This window comes from Lates calcarifer, linkage group LG21, assembly GCF_001640805.2.
Source record: "Lates calcarifer isolate ASB-BC8 linkage group LG21, TLL_Latcal_v3, whole genome shotgun sequence".
Classification (NCBI taxonomy): domain Eukaryota; kingdom Metazoa; phylum Chordata; class Actinopteri; family Centropomidae; genus Lates; species Lates calcarifer.
Genome location: NC_066853.1, coordinates 26,925,008 through 26,939,020, shown reverse-complemented (window position 1 = coordinate 26,939,020; position 14,013 = coordinate 26,925,008). Strand labels below are relative to the sequence as shown.

Sequence of the window (14,013 nt, the reverse complement as noted above, 5' to 3'; positions counted from 1 at the left end):
TGTCTCAGAAGACCAATGTAAATTTCTTTTTGGCCACAAAATATTTTACAACATATCTCTGTTTGAGTAAACAGTGTGTATAGATTTACAGAATAGGTATATTTTAAAAAATAAACCGAAAACAGAACAGATGTGCAGGTTTTTCCACAATGAGTTGGATACATTTGATTAACAACTGGTAAAAGGCAAACGTGGTGAGATCAGCCACATTTTCAAACATGAAAATGTCTTGAGATTGTGTTAAAACCACAGACCTTATTTCAGTCATCTAACCAAAAACCCATTCAAAAAAACCCACTGACTTTGGGTGTGCTAAAATGCTTACTTACACCTGAGTTTTAAAATCTCAAGACATTTTCACATTTTATCCTATGACAGAAAATACTGTTTTTTTTTTTTGTTTTTTTTTTCAAAGCTTTTAGGCCTGTGTGTCTTAAAAATGCAAACAAATGACTGAAGTTGCAGACATCATAAAACTGCACGTGAAAACCGATCTAATCACCAGCCCACCTTTACAGCCTCGTTGTGTTTATACTCACATTCCTGAAAACTTCTGCTGACTTTCTAAGAAGAGAGGCTTTCGTATAAAGCGGCTTGAGTGGGAGAAGATATACCTTCCGAAGTTTAGTGACCTCACTCCAACATACCTCCACCAAACTCCAACCTGAAAGATCTGATCATCTGGAAAAGTGGAAAAGCCTGTTTGAGAGCACAGGCCCCTCAGTAAGGTTCCTGTTTTTTTGTTCCCATTTATATTAATGGTTATATTTAATTAATATGATGATGATTCAGCAGCTGGATAATTTAACCCTCTTTTCAAACTGTTTCAGTTACACAAGACTTGCAAAAATGCAAAGTATAACCACATGGTGATAGCGTGTCCATTATCATCAGTTCTTGTTATTATTCATTGCGCTTTTTACCCCCTCTGATCAAGACTGTTAGACACATCGTTGTTAACACGGGATCTATTTTATTTTGTAAACTGCGTTTCTAATTGGTAACACAGTCAATAGTCCCGCCTTTACTGTTGGCTGATTGGGTTGACGAAAACGTTTCTTTTCTCTGATTGGTTTCCAGTTATACAACGCAGTTCCGCAAATTTAGTCTGTTTGTGTTTTGACGGTAGAGATCCCCAAACCACTACGCAAGTTCATAACCAAGGAGACTGTCTGCATTCAACACCTCGGTTCGTAACAGCCACTTGACTGTAATATCTTGTTGAAACATGATAAATTCGTCTTCGTCCTCGAGGTTTCAACTGTGTCGTTTTATCACTACAGGGCAGTAATATCAGCTAATGCTAGCGAGCTAAGTTAGCTGCTGGGTCCTCGTCTACTAATATAACTTTAGCATTAGCCAGTCGCTGTATTGTGTTGACTTGACAGTTGTCATAAATACTGCCCGTATGGGTCCACTGGTTGTTAGTGGTGCAAGCTACTTGAATACATGTTCAGGATATCTAACCGAAGCTAACATAGCCATGCATTTCTTATCAGTCCATGTAAACCCTGTTATATGCATGTGGCCCATAATCTTCCCTGTTGTTGACATTCTATGCAGGCGTTTGGCCAGTGTGAAAGCAGCCCATAGATGGACCGTTAGTGGATTTTTTTAAAATACGTAAAATCTACTAAAAAAGACGAGTGAATGTTTCTTTACCAAGTGGCTTAGTGCATCAATACTCTCTTTTGTTAGCCAGTAGCAATGGTTAGTTTTGGCTGCTCAGTTCTTGTTTAACTTAAAATTGGAGTATGTAAATGTGTAGGATAATTGGTCAGGGATTTGTAGTTTGTTTAAACCATGTCTTTTCACTGGATCACATCTGTCATACTGGAGCATGTTCAGGATGTGCCATGGTGGGTCTTCTTGCTGTTTCACCTGTCTGGAGTACTGCCACAGAGATGTCAGTGAGAGACCTCACAGTCAGATGTTTGAACACCTCAGCTGTCTTCTTTTACTGATAGTATACTGATACTGATACTGATAGAGCAGTTGTGACACACAGTCTGCCTACACCAAAGTAATAGTAATGTTTTCAATGTGAGTTTGGTCTCATTCGTTCTACTAGATGACTGATTTCTGCCAACAGTTCACTTGGTTAGCAACAATAGTATTTTTGTGGACTAAAACCAGTACAGTCTGGTACAACAGCACTACACTAAATACTGCCTTCAGGAGAGTTACAGTGTTCAGTGTTTGTCAACTGTGTCTGATAGCTGTTGATTGAATGTGTAAATGGATGCCAATGCATTTGCATACATGCTGCAGAAAAAGAACTTTGTTTGCCAGTGCAAATTAATATGATTGCAAAGTAATTATTAATTTTGTTTGTATGCTGTCATCATGCTAAAATGTCTCTTTGTACCTTTTCAGGATTAGAAACGGGAGACAAAATGGCATCTGACTCTCCACGCAGACCAAGTCGCTGTGCTGGAGGGGTTTTGGTGCGAGCACAAGCTGCTACGTGAGGACAAAGATTGTTAATATTATTTAATTAGAAAAATCATTCACTGTCACTGCTTTATTATATTTCCCCACATACATTTTATCTTGTTTGTTGATACTGCAGTATAATTCTCAATACAATTTGATATCGCTACCAACAGTTTTGGAAAAGCTGACAATTTAATGTGCTGTTTGACTGAGTTATGTCAATGAATACATTATCATGAGTGATGACATCAGCTTTTTGCTGTCACAGGGAGCAGTCTTACATGGAAAGTGTGGTGACCTTCCTGCAGGATGTAGTCCCCCAGGTATTTTTTTCTGCCATTTATTCACTCATACTAAATACTGTTTTGTCCCAGTTCCTCACTACTGGTTTTAATTAGTTCAGTATTTCTTGAAGATGAGGTTCTACAGAGATGATGAGACAGCTACAAAGAGAGTTAAAGTGGCAGTGTTATTCCAAAGTTGCTGTTTGACTGACTTCTAAAAGTGCACAAATTGATAATTTTATGCCAGCATAAAACTGTACAGTGTTGTGTTGAAGTATATATTACACATTCTATACAAACAGTATGCAGGATGGAATTGGGGCACAGCAGTAATCTTGAAGCTGAAAAGTTATGTTTTGAGGTTAGAGATTGAAGAATCCAACAAGTCCTCCAAACTGAATGATCATACAGCGGCAGGCATACCCGAGCTTTGTCATGATGGTTACAATAACAAACATGCAGTTAAGCTTCTGGGTTAGTCTGGTTTGGTTAAGTTTAGGCTAGGGATCTTGGCTTCCCACAGTTTGATGACCACAACTACTATATTGATGTTTAAAATGCTTGTTGCTCATAGAAAACCCTGCTGCATTTCAAATCAAGCGTTTCCTCAAATAATGGCCAACTAGCAGGGGTTGATCAAGATGTTTTGGCTTTACTTTTGAGGATCTGTCAAGCCACTGTCTGCACACCCTGTAAGCAGCAGTTCAGAGTAGAAGACTAACAACAGAAAGAAGATGGGCAAAATGAAAATCAAATGTGTGGAGCAGCTAGTATCTTGAAAATGATCATCACCCATTTTTTGGGAAGTATTTTGGATTTAGGGCAAGTTATGTTGAGCACAAATAAATCATATGCATAGAATACATGAGATTTGTGTTTGTGCTGCAAAGCAATTAACTTGATCACCTACCCGAATAAACACCACAAACTGCTGTATGATGAAGGCATGGGGGCCAAGAGGAACAACATTGCTAATGTTACCTCACTAAATCCTATGTTTGTCCAGCATCAGCTCAGACATCCATAACAACAATGCTATACAGCGGTGCTCTGTTGTTTTAATTTGAAGAAGTAGTTTTGGTACAATTTTAATTATATTTTGCCTCTGGGAGGACTGTGAAGAAGGACCAGTCTTTTGATGCAGAGATTTGTCCTTTAGCAGGAATGTAGCACATCATGGACTACTCTGTTTATTTAAATGCACAATAAATATATGTCCCTAAAATCGATTAATAATTTTAATGATCTACTTGCCCATAATTGTCTAGCCCTAGTTTTGCCACGAACCTACTTGGTTAGGTATAGAAGAGGATCATGGTTTGGGTTAAAATAAGTACTTTCTTAAGGTTAGAGGACCTTTGTTATTATGATTACAATAATAAACACACTGTTGAAGTTGTGGAATGGTCATGATTAAAAGAAACAGTGCAGAAGTGAGTCAACAGTCTCATTTGAAAAAGTTCTGTGTTTTTTCGAACCCTCCGTCTACCCCAACCTTCTCTAAACGCAGAATTTGTACCTCTATATATCACATCATCTAAATTCCTCCTTTGCTGCTGTCATAATCACAACAGGTGACAGAGGTCGCCTATGAGTTGTAATAAGTTGCTTGTGTAGATGACTTTTGGGCACATCTTTTAGAGGAGGACAGTCTTGAGGAATCAGATGTCGAAAAGTATTTACTAGTAAAGTAAATGTGGCAGCAAGAGGTTTGAAAAATTCCCTTCTTGATATCGCTCTAACATATTGAAATCACAATAAAACAGAAGTCAGAGAGTCTTCATCTTTTGTACTGCGATGTATTTCTGTGTGAAACAATATGCGGATGGGGTCTCCCAGAGGGATTTAAATCAGTTTTTTTTTAGATGTGATTAGATTTCTCGGGCTTGCCAGCTGATATCCAAACACACATCTCACATCACATTTTCAGAATAATGATAATAATAATAAAGATACCAAAAACTATTTTTCACACATATTTAGCATGAAACAGATAAATAAACAATTAACCCAGGGACACAGCATTTAACACTTGGAAACACTTTTCATTTCATGTGTGTTGCATAAAATTGTAGCAAAAAATGTTCATTATAAAGATTATCAGATTATCACATCTTAAATTCCATATCATACTGAAAAGCATGCAGTGAAGATGTAAGAGAAGTAAAAGTTTTGAAGGTTGAAAGTTTTGAATTCACTGATGCTATACTTTGGAACATGACAGCATTTTAGTATCTGAATAGTTAGTAGGAGCTTTGATCAGAGACCATAGTGGGAGTGTTGCATACCTGAGCTTCCAGCCGAAAGAACATACGCTATGTCAGCATTTAATCAGCCACTTTTACAGTAATCTTTCTTTACTTTGAGGGTTTATTCTGCTACAAATATCCTTTAACTGCTAAATTACATGTGGAAAGTAGATTTTGGGATTTAGGTTTAGGATTTGGCTGTTGCATACTGTTCTGTACTGTGTATATTTTGGCAATTCCATTTTTCTTGTTTAAACCACAGGCATATACTGGTGCTCCACCTACTGATGAAAAGGAGAAAATAATTTGGGTTCGATTTGAGAAAGCTGACATCAATGGTAAGTTTATTTGAGCATTGAACAGAGGTTAATTCTTTGTTAGTAAGCTATACTTGTCTTCTGTGAATACAGTGCAGTCACAGAAGTGTCTCTAAATTGGACTCTTCAGTCAAAAACAGTGGTTGATTTCTGTCTATAACGCTGTTAAAAAGCTATATTATATAAGAGAAAGTAAAGTAATTAATACATCACATACATTGTTAAATTAAAGTTTAGCTACAGTCTGAATTCTGGTGTTTGGTAAGGTCATTGATGGAAAATCTACTTGACCTTTAGGGAAATAATTTCCTTTGTATGTCATGCTCTTACATACAAAGGAAATTATCCTTTGTATGTCATGCTTTTGAACAGCTTTATTATGCCTTTAAATATTCACTCAAGCTTGGTGGTTATCATGTTTTGCTCTGTTACATTACATTTATGGCACTATATGTGCTGAACAAGCAGTGGCACAAAGGCCGTAAACTAAAATGATAATGCAGAAGAATGAAAGTTAAGGGACATGGAAAGAAGATATTTCAATCAAATTGCAATTGAATTAGTTCAGAGAAGACTTACACACTGAACAGATGAAAGCGGAGTCACTCACTGTGAAAACAGTACAATGTGCCTGATGTAATTCTTGTGTGGGCTGTCTGTCGTAGTGTTTTAAGTATTCAACACATCCTTTTAATAAACTTTATCATGTCTTCCTCTCTTTTTGCCTAGACACTGCCCGCAACCCAGAGTTTATGGAAATGCACAGTGGTACTAGTGACCCTCCCCTCTGCCTCATGATTGGCTATACTGACGGGATGCAGATCTGGGGCATATCTGTAAGTCACACACCCAGCGGGCCTGTAAAACTGTGGCCTCATCTGAAATCACACTTCAGATTTTTTTGCCATAGATTTTCATCACAGTGAAACATTCTCACCAAAGAATTAGATCAAAATCTCAGTGACCACTTGGCAATAGAGTGACTTCTTAACATTTCATTACATCCCCTAAAAGGCTGTTGGACTCTGCAAAAATCAACACCAAAAACAACTTTAGTCTTTATCTTTCAATATATTGAACCACAAGTCCCAAAGTAAGGTCTGTTGATTTCTACTTACAGACACCACAGTCATCTGTTTAAAGATATGATTTCATGTTAAATTGAAATATGCAAACCACAGATAACAAGAAAAAATTGAATGTGTTGTGACTGAACAAACCACCAATAAATGTAACCAAACTAAAAGACCAACAGCTTTTTTTACTCCCCATGTGAATCTTTAAAATTGATTGTGTATTATTGTGTTATGTAAATGTTATGTCCCTACTGTGTTCCAAAGCTAAACACTGTTTGAATCATTTGCTGACCTTTGAACCTGTCAGGACATGTCCAACTCCCTACCAGTTGGTCTAGAGACCCAGCATGGCTGAAGAAAAGTTACATTTCACAACATTCAACATATTTATTTAAAGTAATGTCAAGTAAATCAATAACTGAATATGCTGGTAACAGAGGAGTTCTTTGAGGTTCACGCAAATACAATACAACACAGTTTAAGCAATAACAAATACCGCAAAAAAAGTATTAGATCATAGTAATCTAGATTGGCCATTTAAAGGAGCATTTTAAAGTTTATGTGCTTTGATTATAAGGAGCCCTATTAAATTTGATTGATTGATCTGATTATTACACAGTCAAGTGAAAAGAAAGTACACCTTCTTTGAAGTCTATGGTTTTATGTATCGGCATAAAATCATCATAAAAAAATAATCTGGTCCAGGTTCTAAAATTATTTAAATCTAACTTTGGGTGTAAAACAACACACAACAGATTCACTGTATCATTATTTATTTAATAAAAGTGAGGCCAAAATGGAGAAGCCATCTATGAACTAAGTACACCCCATGATTCAATAGCTTGTAGAAACACCTTTAGCAGCAATAACTTGAAGTAATGGTTTTCTGTATGACTTTATTAGTCTCTCACATCGTTGTGGAGGAACTTTGTCTCACTCTTCTTTACAGTGTACACCATTCATTGAGGTTTGTGGGCATTTGTTTACACACAGCTCTCTTAAGGTTCTGCTGCAGCATTTAAGTCAGGTTGAGGTCTGGACCTTGGCTGAGCATACTTTGATTTTTTTCTTTTTCAGCCATTCTGTTGTAGATTTGCAGGTATGCTTGGAACATTGTCCTACTTCATGACCCTGTTTCAGTCAAGCTTTAACTGCCAGACAGACAGCCTCACTTTTGACTCTAGAATACTTTGGTATACAGAGGAGTTCATGGTCGACTCAGTGACTGCCCCAAATTGTCACCCTTGCACCTCCGTGCTTTACAGTTGGTATGAGGTATTTGTGCTGATATTCTGTGTTTGGTTTTCACCAAATGTGGTGCTGCTTTGGTCTCATCTGTCCAAAGGACACTTTTTCAGAAGTCTTGTGGTTTGTCCAGACGCAACTTTGCAAACCTAAGATGTGCTGCCATGTTTGTTTGTTTTTTTTTTATAGAGAAGAAGCTTTCACCTGAGCCTTCCAACAAGCCATACTTGTTCAGTCTTTTTCTAATTGTACTGTCATGAACTTAAACATTTAACATGCCAACTGAGGCCTGTAGACTCTGAGATGTAGCTCTTGGGTTTTTTTGTAGTTTCTCCACACATTATCTCCGGCGTGGTGGGTGGGGATAAGGGAAAGTGAACATAGAATAATAATGACAGTTAGAATAGCAATAACAGTAATAACAATAAGGCTACCATTAACACTAATAGATTTTAAATGTAACAACATCTGTTGAGCTGGATTATGGGAGCAGTAGGAGACTCTACAGCTCCAAAAGCAGAAAACCTGCAGTAAGCGACAGGAGAGGAAAAGAGAGACGAAAGCACAAAACTACAGTTGAGAATAATGGAGAGAGAGAAGACAGAGAGAGAGAGAGAGAAAGAGAGAGAGAGAGACACACATCTGGGCACTAATGTGCTGGAGGGAAGAGATACACAGAGTTACAGTGATGCAAACAGTTTACAGTAATCTTGTCAGCAGGACAACATGAACAACGTTTACTGACTACTAAGCTTAACTGATACATTGAGACTGACCCACCTGCTAAAAGTAAACTGGTAACCAGTGGAGTTTTAAGTTTGGATTTAAAGGCCTCAGCTGAGTCAGCCTGTCTAATATCAATAGAGAAGTTATTCCAGAGGAAAGGGGCCCGATAGGAAGGGGTCCGATAGGAAAAGGCCCTACAGCCTGCTGACCTCTTTTTATGGGGTAGATAGCAGTCCTGAGAACGCAGAGCACAGGACGGAATATAAGGATTAAGACATTTAGAGAGGTATGAGGGGGCTAGCCCATTTAGAATTTTGTAGGTCATTGGGAGCACCAAAAACAAAACATTACTGTAGTCAAGCATGAAAAGCACGAATTAGAATTTGAGCATCTGCCATGGAAAAAAAAGACAGTCCTAGCTATATTGCATAGGTGAAAAAAGGTGGGTCTTTGTAATGTCTTCAATCTTCAAATGTGACTTCTTTGCTGTCAAACTCTGATCAAGTAACAATATCCCTGGACAACTTTGGATTTCTCAAACTGGTGTCTATACTGGGCTGGGCCAGTAACAAGCATTTCATTTTTATCTTTTAAGAAGCAGGAAGTTTCAAGACACTGTGATGGATGTCTTGACTGGATGAGATTTTGTGCTTTTTCACTGTTTAAATTCAACACATATTTTAGTCCACTAAGTGGCAGTGTTGACCACGTTCTTGATAGAATGAGATCCTAACAGCAACACTTACCCTCTACTCAGGGTTGCAACACAGATCTTTTTCCACTTGTGTCTGAATTAATGTGGAGGAGGTAATAAGACAGTGGACAAATAAGCATAAGAAGCATTAATTGTGTTTTGGTTAATGTTGTCAGTGGGCAGCGACTGACAGGTTATGTGTTCATTGCCAACAGAATTACAGCCAATCCAAAAGTTGCTTTTGGAATCAGGCAGAATTGAAATGACAAATTGATATATCATTCAGACACTCAAATATATTGGAGTGTTCTTTTAACTGTATTCTTTAAGTTCCTTTGTTTAGCACAGGAATAAAATGGCAGTTGTGCAGTTGTTATTTAGCTTCATGGTTGAATTGTTTTAGAATTCTTCATTAATTCAGTGCCAGCAGGAGTACCAAGTAGTGACCTTTGGTAAGTGTTTGCAGAATTGCCTCGCTGAAAATCTTATTTAGTGCAACATAAATTATCAACATTTAATTTGACTGCTTCAACCAGTTTCAGCACACTCCTGATGTAATGTGAAACATGGCCACAAGATGGAGACTGTTTGATAAGCTCTGATATAATGATCAGGGTGACTTGGGTTAACATGACCTCTGTTATTTACAGATCAGATGTCTACCACAGAGACTGAATCATATATTAAATAAACAAATTAAAAATGTAAAAAAGGCACACAAACTGTAATTATTGCCTAGCTTAAGTGATTATTATTTATAACAAGTTGCATGTTGAAATATATTTTTCTATTCAAACATGGTCTCATGACTGGGCTGATGTTAAACCTCAGAACCCTTACCAAGCAGCACAGACAAGATCTGTCATTTAGAAAATTCACTTCTTTAAAGTCCGTCTTGGAAAATCATTAGAAGATTTTGTCCGCTCCGTGACTTAACAAATTACCCACAGCCCTGCGAGGGCTTCGCAGGCTTTCATGTAGAGGCTGTCACTGAAACATGCAAACTTCACATACATCCTGTGAGATCTAAACACACCAAAGTCCATAATCAGTCTCTTTTATAAACATCCAAGGGTTGTGGGTAAAAGGACACACTCTTACTTTACCCGTGAACACACACATAGGGCACTGTGATGTGGCAACTCATTTGTTGCTAGAAGACTTTGTGTTGCAGTTGCAGTTATTATAGTGAAGCAGAGGATTACAGCTGTTTTAGCCACACTACACACACCCAGTAAAATATAAGCTTGGTGAAGCTTGAATTTGACACCAATTCTGATTCACAGGGCTCACACTGGCCTGTTATCACATGCTGTCTTTCCTCGTTGTTTTCTTTCAGTTTTGAAAGTTTACGGGGTGATTCTGGGCTGTGTTTTTTCGCGGGTTTTTAAGTAAGCAGTGAAGGTGCCTCAGTTTCTGGTTCTTGAGTGGCTGTGAAGTGTTTGTGACAGTTGCTAAGCCAACACCCTCTGTAATGGTTCAACAGAGTATGACCATATGTGTGTACACAGACACTTTCACAGACTTGTGAGATGGGGACTTCTGACTAGTTATATGGATGCTGACAGAGGTGTTTAGGCACTGAAGATCACTGTCGCCTTACACTGGAGAGGTGTCATCCACCACAGCCTGATAAGAGGCAGACTGTTGTAGACTAATTGTCTGTCTGCATATGTGTTGAGATGAAATGACCTGCTGGGAAGACAGGTGTCTGCAGCAAGTGTCAGTGTTAATGCATGTGCTGAGGACCTGGAGCTGCATTACAAAAATATTTCAAATCCATAATCCTGATTTAGGCCTAAGAGATAAAATATAATAATAAAAAAAGAAGGTGTCTGTAATACAGACACAGAAGCTGTTCACATTTGAAATGGCTGGAATTTGTAAAAGTGGCAATCTATGCTTAATTTGTTTCTCGTACATTAGTGATTTTAATTCCAAGCATACAAAAAAAGCCCTTCAGCTGAAAATGGTTGTCTTTAGAGGTATTATGGAATCTTTACATGTTAACACATGGAAAAAAGTATACAATCTATTCTATAATCTTTAGCCTACTTTCAGCTAAGAAAGGTGTAACCCTGTTTCTTCCCATAGTACAGTTGACAGTAGCAGTACATTTTTAAGTTATGCAAGAGTTGTTACTAATAAGTTATTTTTCTTTTTGAATTTGATAGGGGTAGCATAAAGACATTTTTGAATATTTTCAGCTGTCTGTGATCTGCAGTGCAGTAAGTAAATGATAGCTAGCAATGCCTTAAAATGTCCACACCCAGTCCTTCCTGTGTAATCTGCTCTATTCCATACTGCCTAATCTCTTCTCTTAATGTAACCCGTGTTAGTACCAGATGTGGTCAACAGTGTGAATATATCAGGATCTTTGTAGGATCATCAACTGTAATTCCTTTATAAACAGTTAAATGATATAGGTATGACATATCTGCTACAAACTTTAAACCTGGGCCTGAAAATGATTTTATTATATGGAAATCAAGGTAAAATGGAAGTCATAATTCCTAGTTCAGTCCAGTCCAACAAAGCTTTAAAACAGAGCTGCCAAAAACATTATTAGTTATGCAACATTGAAATTTTCAAATTACTTAATAGCCAATATTAACAGGGGAATTGAAGATATACTGAACACATTAGATCTCTAAATGCTGTAATTTTAACTCGTTAACTCTATTTAGATGTTTTGAAATTGTTCAGCCATTATTAGTTGCACTCTACAGAGCCTCTTCTCTTTCAGGGTGTCATCTGTATATATATGTTGACCATCAGCATGTATACTATCTGAAGGTAAATGACTGAGCAAGTTCATTTTTGGGTGCCCCACCTAAAAAAAACTGTTAATACCTGTTTGTTCTGCAGCTCAAGGTGCTGCCTCAGTCAAAGCTCGTGCACTCGTGGAGTTTCAGTGCTACATGTTATGAAAGCCCATGAACAGGCACCTGTTACTGTATGATCCCTAAAGCACCTGCTCCCTCCAAACCTCCAATATGTCCAGCACTGTGTTAGTGAGCGTATTCACTTGTGAATATGGCCCAGATATCGGTTCACAGCTTATGGCATTACATTTGAGAGATTAAAACAGAAGAACAGACACTGTTATTCTGCAAAAGCATCCGAACCACAAATGAAATGAATATAATGAATAACTGTGTGCAGGGAAAACAACTTTGAAAAAGCAATTTCGCATATTGCATACGCCAGGCCACTAATGTAATGGTGGGAATGTTGTGTGTCACACAGAGCCATGTAAGACGAGGATGAGCAGTGGGGTAATGCACAAAAACCCTGCGCATTAACCTCCAGCCCTCCCGTTGTCTCATTTTAATCCAGCAAATTCCATTATTCCCCCTCGCAGGTCCATTTGCCTGTATAGGAATCCTACCCTGCTGCCAACCTCCTTTTATTCCTGCTATCAGTGCTCGTATAACCTGCTCATGTCTCCAGTGTTAATCTACCACTGCTAGGCCTCAAGCACTTTGAATAAAAACATAGCTCCAAATCCGCCACTTTGCAAAGGCTACTAATTGCACAAAAGAGCGATCATCCCCTCAGATGGGTTTAAAGACTTAAAACAAACAGATTAAATCACTACTAAAGTGATAATGCAGGTTTCAGTGTAATTTAACGCATAAAAGAATAACAAAAGTGGAGCATTCTGCACTTAAAACAATGTGCCATTACACACGCCAGACACTGCCAAGAACCACACAGGCCATTGACCTAATATACAGGCATCACATATGAAGCTAAACTGAGCCAGGAAGACGCACACACATCTATTAAAGTGCTTTACAATGTAATTCTGCTATAATAATGACCAGAAATGCAGCAAACTTTCAAATCCTAATCGGGAAATCTTTAGTGTTTATTCCTAAATGTAATTTTAAGCCTGTGCAAATGTTCTAGAATACACTTTTGTTTCATGAGTGAGGCTGATTGATGACCAGACATTTTGATAAAAAAAAAAAAAAAAAAAAAAAAAAAAAACTCACGGCCCTTACATTGAACTTTCGCTGTAAAACAATCAAACACTAACAAAGCAATACTGATTTTCCATTTCCCATAAGAACAGTGGGCTCCTGGTTTTCATACCCTATGAATATAGTAAAACAAGACACCCCACCACCACCACAGGCACACACAGTTTCTTGTGTCTTAGTGTTGTATTGAAAACCTGTTGAGCATTCAGTTAGGCCTCTCATCTTTCTCTTTTTATGATCATGCAAAAGTTGAAGGTAGTCTTGGGAGATTTTAAGATCTCTTGGAAACAGTGGTGTGAGTGTTTCTCATGCTTACAGTCAGACTGGGACAGAGACATCATGGGCTCCTGCCCACTTGGCATTAACCCGTATCCCCAACCCTTCCTTGTTGGCTTTGTCACAGAAAGTGTAGGAAGCTTGTTTCCACTGTGATGCCACTGGGTCTTTTATTCTCTCCTCAGTAGATTTTACTTTGTGGTTTGGCTGGAACTTCAACCATCAGACCGCCCTTGTTCCCCATCCTCCTTCCTTGCCTACCCTTGTCTCTCTCTATGATGAGTTGATTCCACACAGTTGGAATACATTATTTTTCTTACAGTGTGAACAAATAATTATTTGTCCTTGCACTTTGTTCTGCAGAAATCTCCCTAGACTTATATTCTTCATTGTTATTTCACATGCAGTTCTCCACATTGTAGAGTTTACAATAGGGCTGAAACGATTAGTCAACATAATTGACGACATCAATCATAACAATTAGTCGACACAGAATTTTAATGTCGACGCATCGTTTAAAACCATAAAACCAGAGATTTTGTAAGAGGAATCGTGTTCACTTGTTACTGCAATGCAATACATTCAGTGGAAGCAGTATCGCTTCCACTGAATGTAATGACTGCATTACTAATGCAATGTGACCCCCTGCCCTCCCAAGAAAAGCAAAGAAAAAATGCAAAACTCAAAAGATAATTTTCGTTTATACTTGCATTTCTCTCCC

General features: G+C 38.0%; 1 protein-coding gene across 4 annotated transcripts in view; it reads left to right on the top strand.

The window, feature by feature from the left end:
- Positions 1-1,082: 1,082 nt before the first annotated feature.
- bcas3 (BCAS3 microtubule associated cell migration factor) overlaps positions 1,083-14,013 on the top strand; it is a 313,902-nt gene continuing 300,971 nt past the window's right edge. For all 4 annotated transcript variants that reach the window (XM_018701002.1, XM_018700994.1, XM_018701022.2 and 1 more), the window contains exons 1-5: positions 1,083-1,189; positions 2,377-2,467; positions 2,705-2,759; positions 5,232-5,307; positions 6,016-6,122. In XM_018701002.1, coding sequence (XP_018556518.1) covers positions 2,397-2,467; positions 2,705-2,759; positions 5,232-5,307; positions 6,016-6,122 — 309 coding nt within the window. In that variant the 5' untranslated portion in view covers positions 1,083-1,189; positions 2,377-2,396. The remainder of the gene's footprint in view (positions 1,190-2,376; positions 2,468-2,704; positions 2,760-5,231; positions 5,308-6,015; positions 6,123-14,013) is intronic.